The following is a 14,992-nucleotide window of genomic DNA, read 5'->3' on the forward strand; positions in this document are numbered from 1 at the left end:
ATATATGACTTATTTGTATTTACAATTCTTGATTATATTCCCTGTTTCAGTGATGTCTTACTAGGAAAAAAAAAATCCTTTAATAACTTCCCATTCATACCAAACTGGAAAAGGCAGCCAAATAGAAAGTGATAAATGAGGTTTTTTTGGTTATTTTGACCTAATATTATATGATATTTACATATTAGAAAAACAAACAGTATAATAAAAGGACAGCTTTTACCTTTTAATGAACACAGTTAAAGTACATCATGGAATTAGAAATATTTATTCAGAATATAAGAATGTAAAATATTATAAATGTCTCTGTATAAATAAATGGAGATTTTAAAAAACAATTCTATATCAAATAACACAAAGTAGCTATTTTACAGAAGCTAAAACTAAAGGCATCTGGAGACATTTAAAGCATACAAATGAAGAATCTAAAAAATTACAAGGTATAGTACAGTGCTAAGTGGCCACTTTAAAATGAAACTTCAGTATAAACAGTAGAACAATACTGACAAATGCAAACTTAGTCACATGTGCTTTAATAACTGACAGTACATTCAAGCAGTTTTTTCTAATAGTTCAAGTGGTTTAAAAGTAGCACATTTTCAAATAATAGGAAACTTAAATCTCATGCAAAGTAAATAAGTCTTGACAATGTCTAAAAACTCATCAGAAATAGAAGAGAACATGTTTCATTATCTTGGCATAGGACCAACAAAAGCAGATTATTGGGAGCTCATTCACTTGGCAGTTCTGACGTGAACACAGTGAATACCAGGAGTTCTACAAACAACATTTTCTACATGGATTTGATTTGCAAAAAGTGCAAAAGTGAATGTAGAGCAGGAACAACTACGCAGGTCATCAGTGTGAATGTGGGGGAATTTTGTATGTAGTTCGCTCTGTTCTGCTGAGCTGATACATCAGATGATTAGTAATAATCATCTGAATGAGTGATGTGCATCTACCTTGACTCTGGAAAAATCGAGTACTCCTGGTCAAGGATATGGTTATCCAATAACATTTGCTGTTACTGGGACACAGTGATTTCTTGTCATGGTCGCACGTAAAATCTCAGATGTGAGCAATACTCCAGCTTGTACCCTTTTCCACTTGGTGATAACTCTGATTCCAGTTCTAAAAAGTTAGGGCTGACAGCCTAAAGCATATATCTATTAGTGAATACAAATGTACTTAGAAAGTAACTTTAAGTGTGTGAAATGGGAACTGCAGAAGGCCACAGGTTCAGGGCTAACTTCCACCTGTCCTGTATACACACAAGGTTTTGTTAAACCAGTGAGAACAGTGAGTGCAGCAGAGACGTAATTTTCATTTTGTAATAAGTTTGGTCTCTTACAAAGTAGTGCCCAGCTTCTGAGCAGTAGGGAGTTTGCAAGCCTCTATTATTTCTTGACAAATAGGACATTCTGTTGGATAGAGAAAAACTTGCTATATGATTTTTGCATATTTTTTAGTGTCACCTATTAAAAAGTTACTTATGTCCCCCTTTCCCCCCAAAACTTGCCAATACAATGACTATACTCTAATTAAATTTAATGCAAAACTTTTAATTATCAGAACTTGCCCCCCTTTTGGCCTCTAGAAACTATAGCTGTTTGCTGCATCTAGAAATAGATGCAGCTGTGAACATGATGAAATTTTCACTTTAAATAGTTTCATGGATGAGACATATTCCCAGTTATGCATTTGCAAATGACATAAAGCTTTTCGGAGTCTTACGACTTTCAGAAGTCCTTTATAAAAGTTTGGGTGTTTCTTGAGGTTTTGATGTCTTTCTCATCACTTAAAACACAAGCATTGTACCCTAAACTCTTGAGAGGTCTGAGTTAAGATAATGAGTGATAGAATTAATTGTTGTGGGCCATGAGAAAACACCTTTGAGAACAGGCAACTTAGAGGTTCTTAATTCATGCCAGTGACATAGGCAGTCCAGCCCAGATCAGGTAAATGAAAAAAATACCCCATGGTTGAAATGTAATCTACATGAAGCTAAGAACTAGGAGACTTTCAGATAGTTTCAAGTTTTTCTTAGAGTAGTAAAATCCTTACTAGCCACATCCTAATGGTTTTTAAGACAGAGCCTTATCGGCTCTAATTTGGAATGCCTTTCTCTAGTAGTAGAATGTCAAGGCCCTAATTCCAAGTTCTCTGAGGTTCCTGTAAAGTATGGCTGTAGGCTCAGGAAAACTCAGAAGTGCGTGTACCTCAAATGAGAATTAAGCAATTATATTTAACTGGCACTTAATTTTTTATTAACCTAACATCTCCAGTTTCAGGCAGTGGATATTAACTTCAGAAACCTGACATGCCAGCAGATGAGAGTGAGTATGAAACAGTTAATTACCTGTACTGGCAATGATGAGACATCAAGTATACCTCTGGGGCTAGAGCATGACGAGTGTCAACTGTCTGTTAACACAGATATTTAATCATGAGTAATTTGTAGGTGGTAAGATTCTCTTTGACACTTTCACCTAAAGTCCTTGGCAGTTTTGGTAGCTGGAGCATCAGATGCAGTTGGTAGGCCCACACGTTGATGGCGCACCAGCTCCAGACAGATTTTTCTCATCTATGGTTTTTGCCTCAATTCAGCAGTGGGATATACACTCCAAGTGAACTGTGAAATGGGTCTTCCCATGCCCTTTGCTCTAAGAGCCAACAGAGAACATAACTGCCGAAAAGGGGTAAGAAACCACTGAGGAAACTGGAAGAAAACAAAAATGTGGAGGTCTAAAGGTTTTTCTAAAAACTTTATACAAGTTAGAATTAAGAACATTGTTTTACCCCTGATGGAAATGTTAATGTAAAAAGAAAATTATTGCAGGTGCCTGGGTAATCAGTGCAGTTTTAGTAGGCTCCACAATTAGCATAACCAAGTGCCTGTTGGTTCACCTTCAACAAGGATTGTGTCTTAGGGAGTATTTGAAAAATACAAGGAAAGGGAATCAACTATTTAATGATATATATATTTATTCTACACATTTATAAAAGTAACAGTTTTACTGGGGACATAGTTTCCACCCAATCACCACATATTTGAAAAGTATTATGTTGAAGTATAAACTCAAAATGAGGCCAGATAGTTTCAGTAATATGGGGCTCTTAATGGAATAGCCGAGACTTTCCGGTCTGGAAGGGTCACATGACCCTAAAAGGATGGGTAGTCTGTTTTAACTTGGACTTGACTCCTGTCAGGAAGCCATGAGTGCACGCTCACCTTGCACATGCTCCCAGTTTGCTTAGAGGAGGACATTTCTCTAGGGAAGCTGGAAAAATGGGGAAAACTGCAAGTTTTGTCTATTAAACCATCTTTGGACATACTTTTCAGCCAAAACATTTTACTTGTGACAACATGAAATTTTACCTAAAGAGTACAAATTGATTTTAAAAATCACTTACAGGAACCAGGAGGCACTTCTCAGTGATCTAAGCATCCAAAAGCTGGTTCTTCCAGACCGTTGACCTTTTTGAAGATTGGGCAGCCTCACTGCTTACCTGAGAAAGTTGGTCACTTTTGGGATAAACTCTCTGCCCTCCAAGCTGGTGGCTAGAGTGTCCTTCCCCATTGTGCAGAAGGCTGAGGACCTTGATTCATGCTCTCTGAAAACACATTTAGCTTGTGGCCACGGGGACGCTAATGCAATAACCTGGTCATAAGCAAAACTTTGTGAACTGTGGCACTGGGGTGGATCTTCAGGTGCTACAGAATAAATGGCAAGTGTCCCTTTAAAATGTCTCTGTAGGGCAACTACAGAAGGAAATGAAAGGGTAAAACAGTGAAGGTTACAGTAGAAAAGGAATAATGAATTTAAGATGGAAGCCCTTCCTGAAAGAATTCAGGTACTTTGGTCCTACCTAGCCCTGTCAGCATTTTGCTTGAAATTTAACCTGTTAATAACCATCACCAAGTCTCGGGGGATAAAAGGAGGCCTCAAGGACCATTCCCTCACCCCCTGCCCTTCATAACACCTTCATAACAGCAGGAGCGAAGTCTTAAACTTGGTGGTTCAGTAGCAGTCTCTTAAATAGGTGGGATCAGCCTGCAAAACATTATCTACTCAGTGTCCTGTCTCTTGCCTTTAGAGAAAGAGAGGCAGGTTCAGAGCTACATACATACTCCTATGGAGGAGCTTTGATTCATGCAAACAGCAATTATGTAGTGCCCTGGGGTGGGCAGAAAGCACTAAAAATGCTCCTTTGCTCTTGAAAAAATTCCAGATAAAATTTTAGTTCTAATACATGTATCAACAGGATTCTCCCAGCTCTATGCCTTGGCTATTGATAAGGCTCCGCTGGGTACGGGCAATGGCAAAGTCACATGAGAGCTGAAGGCACACAGAATTGTTCAGGCACAGCCCTGGGGTTGCTCTGTCTAGCACTTCATCTCTAGGACTGTAACACCTATGTACCATCCTCCTGTATCTCAGAGTTGACATGTGGGACTTGAAAACCAGAGCCTTCCTGCGGTAAGCAAATCTAGATACAAAGACACATATACACCCCTGTTGTGTGTCCGTTTTCCCCTGAAGGAGAGGGAAAGAGAAGAAATTGGGGATGCCAGAGATAAGGTCACTGTCTACCAAACAGAAGAAAAGAGTGGGAAATCCTATAAAACAAATGCCTGGGACACCACTGACGCACAACCTCCAGAACAGAAAAGGTGGGAGAGTGACAAAGCCAGTGCTGGAGACGGAAGGAGGCCTGCTGAGCATGGCACACAGCAGGCGTTTACGTGCCATCCGTGGGGCTAGAAGGCAAGAGCAGGATCCGCAGGATACAGCCTAGTGTCACCGGGGATGCTCACCTCCAGGGCCGAGTCCGTGGCACTCCACTGTCCAAGTGCTGACCTACCTGCCAACTGTCCTTAACTCTCCCATCAGGTACTCTGTCCCCGGGCCCTTCGCTCTCCGGTGACCTGCTGTAGTTTAGCTTCCGTGGGCAGAACTCTGGTGCCCGAGTGCCGATTAAAGTGAAGTTTCATTGGTGTGTGGCCTGGAGTTCTCCTCCTCCAGCAGAGCTATTCTTTGCTTGAGCATCCTTACTTGGGTCTCGTGTCTCTCCACCATGGCCATCATCTGAGACTCCAGCTTCTTGAGTTTGTTTTGGTGCTTTTTCTTTGCTTTCTCATAGGCAGCCACCAGGTTGCTATGTGGGAACAGAAGGAAAGGAGGTTCACCTGAGGTAGCACTGAGACACACTGCCCTGTCCCCTGGGTAGCCAATGCCAGTAAGCACCACTCTGAAGAAACAGGCCCTCAGCCTCTTCAGGAAGACTGAAATCAAGTGGTTAGCATTTCAACACTCACGGCCATTCATCTCTTGGCTTAGCCGTGATTGACTCAGCCTGACTGCTAGACGTTGTCACTAACACTGAGAGAGATTTAAACCAATGATCCAAACTAGCCACATCCAAAATAAGCAGAAAGGGAGCTCAATTCCAGAAATCTGTCATTTAAATACAAATACTGTGTCTGTTACAGGAAAGAGTTCCTCACTGTAGTCTAAGTGACCTCACCTAGGATGAGGGCAGGGCAGCTACGAGGACTTCCCTTTGTTCTGTGGACTGGTGGATTCAGAGCGCACAGGCCATAAGCTAGCACCAAACAGAATATGGGCTTCTGTGAACTGTCCCCCCTGGGAGCCTAGGGCTAGGTAAATCCTGATGCCCTCTGTGGTCGAAAGTAGCACCCCACACCCCTTCCATGTGCACTGAAGACTGACCCCTGAAAGCCCTTTTGTGAGGGGTGGGGTCTGTGAGGTCCTGTATTTTCTACCTATACTCTGTAAAGCTGGTTTTCTTGATCTATTTTCAAAATGATACGAAGCATTTGTGAGATTCTAGCTGTCTTCCATTAAACCAGACACTAGAGATTTGCAAAACTAAAAATAGCACCACTCCTCTATTTTTTGTAAAGTAGTTATTTTTAAAAATAAAGGCCATTTGTATTACATGTAAAGAATTTAGTGGTTTTTTAAGTAAGTGAATTAATAAAAACTTAAAAAATTTGTACTGAAGTTTCTAAACGAGAAGTGTCAAAAGATAGGGCCTTGAGTATAAAGGGGTCCTGAGCCCAAAAAGTCTGAGACTGCTGACTCAGAGCAATGCTTCTAAAGTGTTCCCACCGGGTAGTAAATGTTGCTCAAATAAAAGGTTCTGGCTCCAATTTTGTTTGGAAAACATTGGCATAAACACATAGGTTTTTTAAAAAATTGCTTGACTTCTCAGAACTTTTACTGTATGAAGTATTAAGAGGGGACAGACCACACACTGTATTTCCCAAACACACTTGGCGCAAGGACTTGTCTTTACCAAGCACTTCTTAGGTTTCTGGGAAACTGTGCCGTAGGGAAGACCAGGCTCTAAGAAGGGCAGGTGAGGACTTGCCATTCTCAAGCGTGGGCTCCCAGCAATTATGGAAACATCCTCCCTGGTGTGTGAGTCCAGGTACCACCCGGGATACACAAACCGGGGCGGGGGAGAGGGGTTGGTTACCTGTTGGCTCTCTTCAGGTCATTAACGAACTCCGCTGATTGCTGGTGCCGGATTTCACTGCTCTTGGTGAGTCTCTCCAAGGCACTCACCAGCTCTTGAACTCTGGCCTTTAACTTCTTTTCTCTGTCAAGGACAGACAGCATGCCATGAGTGATGAGATGATGGAGATGGCTGCTGCCCTGGAAGTGTTCAGCTTGCCAAGTCGAAAGGCGGGCACAGAAAGGAAGATACTGGAGGACACAAGAGCTCCCTTTCCCCTTAGCGGAGCCAGAACCCCTCACCTCTGCAGTTTTGAAGGCTGATTTGAGCATGCTTCCTATAGTGATAAGGGCCTTCCAGATGGAGAAACTGAGCTAATCTAGAAGTTCCTTTCTGGGGGCATGCCAGGCCACAGCCCCGTCTCGGTCTCCACACCTTCCAAGTATCCTAAGCATCTGACCCAGTCGTATTCAAGAACAGAAACCTCTGCTCTAGGCAGCCTACCTGGACAAATCTCTACTCATTGAAATCAACATGATCCTGCCTTGCAAAAAAAACCAACGAAAAGCTAGAGGGAGTAGAATTGGTATTATTCTCATTTTAAAGGTCCTTGTTTCCCTTTAAAGTAGTTAAATTATATTTGCAATCTGATTTGACTCTGCCCACTCCATGGCTTCACTTTACTACTATAGTAACCCAAGTTAACTGACTTCGGAGTCAGTTACAGGAGGTTTCTGGGGTCCATTCAGCCTATTGCCTCCCTCTGATTCCCACAAGCACACCCCAGGCAGGGAAACAATGACGACCAGCCTGCCTCAATCTCACACAGCGTCCCTGCATAGTGTCACACGTCACACCCGAGTGCCGTCTGCCATGATCTGCTTTTATGTATTTGAGCTCCACAGGTTCCCCCACTGGCACATAGGCCCTTGGGTTGCAAGGATCTTACTTGGTTTGGTTCCCCATGTGTCCCCAGTGCTGAGCATGCCATGCCTGGGTGGCAGCTTCTCAGTGACAGTGATTAAAACAGCTTCAGAACAACTCACTGAAGGTATTGGAGCAAACTAAGAAGCCAGAATTTATAGAAGAAATTCCTCTAAAAAGATCTCACTGTGAGTGTGTGAGGAATGGGAATTGGCGTGATCATTTTGGAAGGCAACTTGGCAGTATCTAGCAAGTGAAAAATGAACACATCCCTTGACTAAACAACTTGATTTCTAGGAATTTTTCTTACAGAAATAGGGTAGGTGCAGAAAGATACATGAGATTACAGTTGCATTCACTTTAGCATTGGTTATAACAGCTTAGAGGGGGAACAATCAGGTTAAGGTATATCTGTCCCACTCTGCAACTTAAAAAATGCAGATCGAAATGCCCTGGCATGGTAGCTGATAAACTATCAAGTGAAAAGGGTGAGATCTATTGGGTGACATTTTTGGAAAAAAATGACTAAAAATCTGATATACTAACAATAGACCTGAAGGCTAACCACCACTCAGCACAGGTTAACGCACAGAAGAGGGATGGCAGAAGGCTTTCATTGTCTACTTGACTCACTTTTGCATTCCTTGAAATTTTTCTTAGTATGATTTTGTAAAGGACTTGAGATCCGTGCTTCCTGTAGGAGGGGCAGGAAGGTGACGTGAGGTGGAGGACTCTCAAATATCTAATCTTTTACATTTCTGCCTCTAGTTACTATTAGTGCAAGTCAAGCTTTCCAAACAGTAATAAAGGAATTGCAACCGAAAAACCCTGGGCTGCTCTGTAAGCGAGGTTGAAAGGGGAAAGATCTTTTAAAGTGAATTCTACCAACCAGCCCCGAGTTCCTCTGACTCTTCGTTCTTCAGGGAGCCCTCCCTCCCACCGAGGACCCTGCAGAGCTTTCCCGGCAAAGTGTCCCACCTGCTGGGGAAGCGGGCTTTCCACTGGGCCCCAGCAGCCACCAGGAAATTTGGTTGCAGTTCCTGCAGGAATCTGAGAGTGGCACCATTTCCCACCAGAAGGGAGAGCGGCTGCCTCCCTCCCTAAACCATCTCAGCCTCCTGGGCAGCCCTCCATCAGCTGAGGAAGGTTAGGAGAGCAAGAAGGATTTCCCCCCTTTCCTCTGTCTAAAATAATTAAAATAATTAAAAAGAATATGGAAGGGTTATTTCTCCTGCATCTTGTTAGTTCTGATTCTCTTCTAAAGTTGATGAATAGTGCAAATGGGGGAAAAACGTGAGTAGAATTAAAAATGTCAACACGAACTCAACAAATTCACAGTAAAAATCTGCCCAGAGAAATACCATTATCCCCCACCCCCAATGACACCCATACCCCTGCCCCACCCTGCAGACAGGGCTAATGGGGAATCCCAGCCCCCAACAAAACAAAGCGCTTCCTTCCCTAGTACCCAGGCCCCTGGGAGACCAGAGCGAGCTCTCCCGTCCTGGCAGGTTCTTGCGAGGGACAAGAACCCAGGAAGGCAGGAGAGGCCCTCAAAGCTGCTGCCCCCCATCTAGGGGTGGGGAGTGACGGGGATGGCTGAGGGGAGCCACTGCCAGGAGCTGAGCACTGCCTCCAAGAACTCCCTAGGCCTCGGGGAAGGGAGTGAACTGCTCATATAAACTACAGCACAGAGTGAGGGTGCCAATTTATTTAAAGGTAATAAAGACAGGCTACACTTCAAATTTAAACCTAAAATGCGGGCTGCTTTATCTGTTTTCATTTGAGTGAGGCAGATTCCTGCAGTAAAAGTCGCCTCCATTGTTGCTCATCTGGACCGAAACAAATACTAAGCCGCTGAGAAGCAACCACTGGCCCCGCGCCTCCCGCACAGCAGCCACAGTGTGGGCGGGCACCCGAGCACTAGAAATGTGGTTGGTCTGAAATGGGATGTGCCATAAGTATAAAGTACACAGTGGGATTTAATAAGGAAAAAAAAAAACTAAACTAAAATATTGCAATAATTTAAAAAATATTGACTACATGTTGAAATGGTAACATTTTAGATATATTGGGGTAAATATGTTATTAAAGTTAATTTCACCTTTATTTTTTTTAACAGTTCTAAATGTGGCTATTGGAAAACATAAAATGACACAGGTGGCTTGGTGTGATTTTACTGTTTCCAGAGCACTGATTACCCAGTCCAGTAGGTTTGGGTGAGCTCTAGGAATTGCAGTTTAAGAAGTGCTCTGGATGATTCTTACTATCAGGCACATTTGGGAAACGGGTAAGGCAGAAGGGCTCTTCACCTGGGTCTGTGGATGAGTTTCAAGAGGTCTCGGAACTCGGTCTATAGGCACGATTACCCTCACGGGTACACTTTCCACAGTATGCAGTATGGACTTCCTCAGACTCTTAAATTGAGACGACCCCAGTAGGGACCAAAAGCCTGCTAATCCAAGTCGCTTTGGAACCTCAACCACTCATGTCCAGTTCCTTCTAGTTTCCAGTTCAAATCTGCTTGGCCTTCAGCTAAGGAAGAATTGATCTAGTTTGTCCAGGCCAAAATGAGCCCTTTCACAGGCTCCACAACGATAAGAAAGTGAAAATTAAACACTACGTGTTCTGTTTGCTCCTTTGATAGTAACACATTCATTCATATACTGTTTTCTCGAATACCAAGAACTGCATAATCCCTTCCTTCCTTCCTTGTTTCTTTTTTACTCCCAGAAGTACAAGTACTCAAGCTACACGCCCATATCATCAAGTACAGAGACAGTGCTGGGTCACACCATTACTGTGAACGCCCAAGCCACCCAGCACCCACATGGGCTCAGTTACAGGTGTTCCTGCTCCACCAAAAAGGAAGGTTATTTCTGGTCACAAAAGGTCCCTATGAAACTTACTCTAACCACACAGCCAGGGAGGTCGCTTTTTTCCTTTTTAATTGAAACATGATTTTAGGCAGTGGCATATACACTGGGGATTTGAGGCAGACTCCTGGTGGGAGTTTGCAGGTGATGAGAAAAACCAGGTGGCTTGCCAGTGAGCTGGGCAGGAGACGGAGCCACGCAGGCCTCTGCGGCTGTGCTGGTCATTGTGCCTGGGGAGCCTGGAAGCAGGGCTTTCCGAGCAATCAGGGAGGAGGTGGCACTCTCCCTGAAATAAAAGGCCAGCCACAGTCCTTTAATCACAAAGTCCAAATGAGGGGCCGGGGGAGTGAACAGGACCAGAGCCCGGGTTTGATGAGGTAGTGAGTGGCTTTGTAGCCACCAGAAACCTCTCAGAGGAGCTGTAATCAGACTAGACCGCAGGGAGTCACAGCCATGCAGCCACAAGGCCTGGAATCTCTCAGCAATTGCTCATTACACGGAATTAGTCACTGAGAGCATTGTCTGCCTGTGCAGTTCCTCTCTCCCTTACCTTCCATGTATCCGTTAACCCAGTTGGGCTCTGTCTCCACTGAAGCTGCTCACGAGGTCACCACTGCTGTTGCCACAGTGGCACCTTCTCCTCTTGAGCATGTCTTTCCAAATTTAACATGTCTAAGGCAGGACTTCTGAGATGCTCTTCCAAATCCATTCTTCCTCCCTTGCCAGCAAATGACAACACCCTTCGCCCACTTGCTGACACTAGTCAGCCGCCACTCCTCCCTTTCTATGGACTTCCACGTCCATTCAGTAGCAAACCCCACCTACCAAAACTCCATTCCTGCCACCATCACCCAGGGCCATCATTTCTCACCTGCGTGACCTCAGAGCCTCCTAATGGTTTCTCTGCTGCCCCTTTGCACTCTTCTAGTCTGGTTTTCACAGCATCCAGAAGAATTTTTTCATATGACAAATCAGATCAGATTACTATCCTTCAGTACCTTACGCCTGCAGTTTGTGGTCTTTCTTCGACCTATAAGGCCCTGCTCAACCTGCACCCTGCCTGCCCAGGTTTTGGCATCCTCTCCCCCTTGCATGCCAGAATTCCATCAATTCTTAGCTCACACCAAGCTCTTTTCCCTCTGCTTGAAATGCACTTCCTGCATTTAGCTATGTTTTCTACTCTTCTCAGCTTAAAGGTCACCACCTCGGAGAAGCCCACCCATCTAAAAAAATGTCTCAGAGTTGTAACATCATAGCACTTTGTCATTTCCTCCAAATTATTCACTGTAATCTATATTTAATATTGTGGGGGAAAAATCTCAAGGAATTGAGGAAAATACAAATAAGTGGAAGCATAACCATGTTCATGGATAGGAAGAATTAACATCATTAAAATGTCCATACTACCCAAAGCAATCTACAGATCCAATGCAGTCCCTATAAAGATACCAATGGTGTATTTCACAGAGTAAAACAAATGTTTCAAAAATTTATATGGAACCACGAAAGACCCCTAAATAGCAACAGAAATCTTGAGAAAGAAGAACAAAGTTGGAGGCATCATGCTGCCTGATATCAAAATATACTACAAGGCGACAGTAATCAAAACAGCATGGTACTGGCATAAAAAAAGACATTGATCAATGGAACAAAATAGAGCCCAGAAATAAATCTACACTTTTATAGTCAATATTTGATAAAGGAGGAAAAACATACAATGGATCAAAGATAGTCTATTTAATAAATGCTGTTGGGAAAATTGGACAGATACATGCAAAAAAAAATGAAGCTAAACCACCTCCTTACACCATGCACAAGAATAAACTCGAAATGGATTAAAAACTTAAATGTTACACTCGAAACCATAAAAATCCTAGAAGAAAACATAGGCAGTAAAATCTTGGACATTTCTCATAGCAGTATTTTTTCTGACATATCTCCTCAGGCAAGGAAAACAAAAGAAAAAATATACAAATGGGACTACATTAAAGAGTTTTTGCACAGCAAAGGAAACCATCAACAAAATGAAAAGATAATCCACTGAATGGGAGAAAATATTCGCCAATGACACATCTGATCAGGGGTTAATATCCAAAATTTATGGAGAACTTATACAACTCAATACCAAAAAAAAAACAATCCAATTAAAAAATGGGCAAAGGACCTGAATAGACACATCTCCAAAGACAACATACAGATGGTCAATAGACATATGAAAAGATGCTCAACGTCACTAATCATCAGAGATGCAAATTAAAGCCACAATGAGACATCAGCTCACACCTGTCAGAAAGGCTACATCAATAAATCAACAAACAAGATCTGTAGGCGAGGGCGTGGAGAAAGAGGAGCCCTCCTGCACTGCTGGTGGGAATGCAGGTTGGTGCAGCCACTGTGGAAACCAATATGGAGTTATCCCCCAAAATTAAAAATGGAACTGCCTTATCACCCAGCGATTCCACTTCTGGGAATTTATCCAAAGAAACCCAAAACACCAACTGGAAAGAATACATGCACCCCTGTGTTCTTGTAGCGTTATTTACGATAGTCCAGATTTGGCAGCAGCCCAAGTGCCCATCAGTAGATGAGTGGATAAAAACGCTGTGGTCCATTCACACAATAACACACGACTCCGTTGTAAAAAAGAAGGAAATCTTACCCTTTGTGAGACCATGAATGGGCCTGGAGAACATTATGCTCGGTGAAATTTAATGAACAAACTGAACTACCAAGCAAAATAGAGACAGACTCATAGAGGGAGCAGGCAGACAGCTCCGGTGGTGGTGGTGGTGGTGGTGGGGTGTTGGGCGTGGTGGTGAAGGGATTGAGCAAAAAAAAAAAGAAAAAAAGAGCAAAATCTCCACAGTGACTGTATCACTTGACCCTACTTATTTCCTTCATGGTAAATGTCACAATCTGTCACTAATTATTTTTTAGAAAATCCAGGCAGTGTGTAAGAGCTATCTCTAAGTCCTTTAGGATAACGTAAATTCTCAAACCCCCGGGGTCAGCATTGTTATTCTAATGCTACAGATGAGGAACCTGAGGCACAGTTAAGAGACTTGCCAGCAGAGCTGGGATCCCACCAGGAATCCGCCTGCAGAGCCCGAGTCCCAGCATCTTGCTGCAGGACGCTGGCACCCCCAGAGGGCGGGCACGGGGCAGGAGGTGAGACCCCTGGTGAAGAGCACGGGCCTGTGGGATGAGGTGGCCACAGCTAATGACGTTCGCCTGCAGGGGTTATGTCTGTGTGTGTCTGCCTTTTGCCAGGGGTAGTAGCAAGGTGATGCCAACAGTCGGTCTGGTCCCCGCCTCTCCCACGAACATGTTTCCTGCCCGGGAAATGCGTGCGTGTGGTCACGCGCGTCACTGCCTTTGCCTGGGGTTGCAGGGTTTGCTCCGTCACTCTGCCCTCATGAGATCTGGGTAAGGCCTGCTCACTGAGGCTTTGGAACACGAGGGGACGGATAAAAATGAGAGGAAATCACAGTTACTAAGCAACACCCGCCTCAAGCCCCGGGGCCGGCATCAGTCTCCACTGGTGCGGTTCTGGGGCTCAGCCGGCTGCTCACGTGAAGACGACGCGCAGACACCTCTATTCCGCCACCGGCCCGGCCCGGCCGCGCACTTCCAGGTTCTGCGCACAGCCTCCGCTCCTGGCGGCTGCGACGGACCAGCCAGGACGCAGCGAGCAGGTGCATGTTCCCGGAGTAGCGCCTCTGAAAGTAACGGTCCTCCGAATCCTGGGGAAGCCGCTGCCGCTCGCTCAGCGGGCTCCTCTCTAAAAGGACCGCACCCAGTTCCCTCTTCATGTCACCCGCCCTCCGCGTGGCTCCAACAGCATTAACCCACCGCTGCGGAAGCAGGGACCCGTCAGTCGGAGCCATCTGCTCTCCCTCAGGAAGCCAGGAGCTAGCAAGTGGGCGCTGTTTTAGGCCACTAAGCGTGTGTTAAGTTGCAACACAGCAACAACACTAGTGGGGGGGGGGACTGTCTCATTTGCATTTTATAAAGTTACTTTGTGACCCTGAAGAATCCTGCCCTTGTAGGGAGCACACAGATGGGCTCTGGGGTCTCCATCCTTAGAAAGTTTCCTGATAATTCTCCTCTCTCCACAGCAGGCGAACTGGGACCCTGCCGGCGGTCCCGATTCTGCCTCTCCCCTCAGCCCACTCCAATGTGAAGTGGCGGCCTCCCCGCTTTGAAACACTTTCTTTCCTTGACCTTGAGTCGGGGACACCTGTTCCTGAAGAGTGGCTACTGTGACTTGTTGACTGCCTTTCCTTAGCATTTTACAGGACCTGCAGGTGACAGATCCCAGATCCCTGAAGGGCCCAGGAGAGCCCCGGTGGGCCGGTGACTCAGTGACCACGGCCTCCCGCAGGAGCAGGGGCCCACCTCTGAGGCGGCTGTGTCGGAGCCGGAGCTGGAGCCAGAGCAAGGTCCTGATCTCCCACTGAATGGGGTCCTGCCCTGCTTGGGGCCCAGGGACATGTGGGTGTGGACTTGTCCCGACTGTTCCCTGCCCCTGGCATTGAGGAGTAAGCATGGCATCCCTACCCTTTAATCAGTACAACCAGGGTCGGTGTGACTGAGGAAGCTGCCCCCACGCCCAGCACTTCATCTGCCCCCAGCATTTGGGGGACGGGTACATGGTCACATACCAGGAACAAAGAGGCTCCTGGGTGCCGAGACCCCGCACACTA

At 45.0% G+C, this 14,992-nt stretch overlaps 1 protein-coding gene across 2 annotated transcripts in view; it reads right to left on the minus strand.

Annotated features, from left to right (window-relative positions):
* Nucleotides 1-205: 205 nt before the first annotated feature.
* MCC (MCC regulator of Wnt signaling pathway) overlaps nucleotides 206-14,992 on the minus strand; it is a 342,772-nt gene continuing 327,985 nt past the window's right edge. For both annotated transcript variants that reach the window (XM_087815493.1, XM_087815494.1), the window contains 2 exons: nucleotides 6,508-6,630; nucleotides 206-5,160 (listed from right to left, as the gene is read on the minus strand). In XM_087815493.1, the coding sequence (XP_087671619.1) occupies nucleotides 4,980-5,160; nucleotides 6,508-6,630 (304 nt within the window). In that variant the 3' untranslated portion in view covers nucleotides 206-4,979. The remainder of the gene's footprint in view (nucleotides 5,161-6,507; nucleotides 6,631-14,992) is intronic.

This window comes from Miniopterus natalensis, chromosome 3, assembly GCF_054644295.1.
Source record: "Miniopterus natalensis isolate mMinNat1 chromosome 3, mMinNat1.hap1, whole genome shotgun sequence".
NCBI lineage: Eukaryota > Metazoa > Chordata > Mammalia > Chiroptera > Miniopteridae > Miniopterus > Miniopterus natalensis.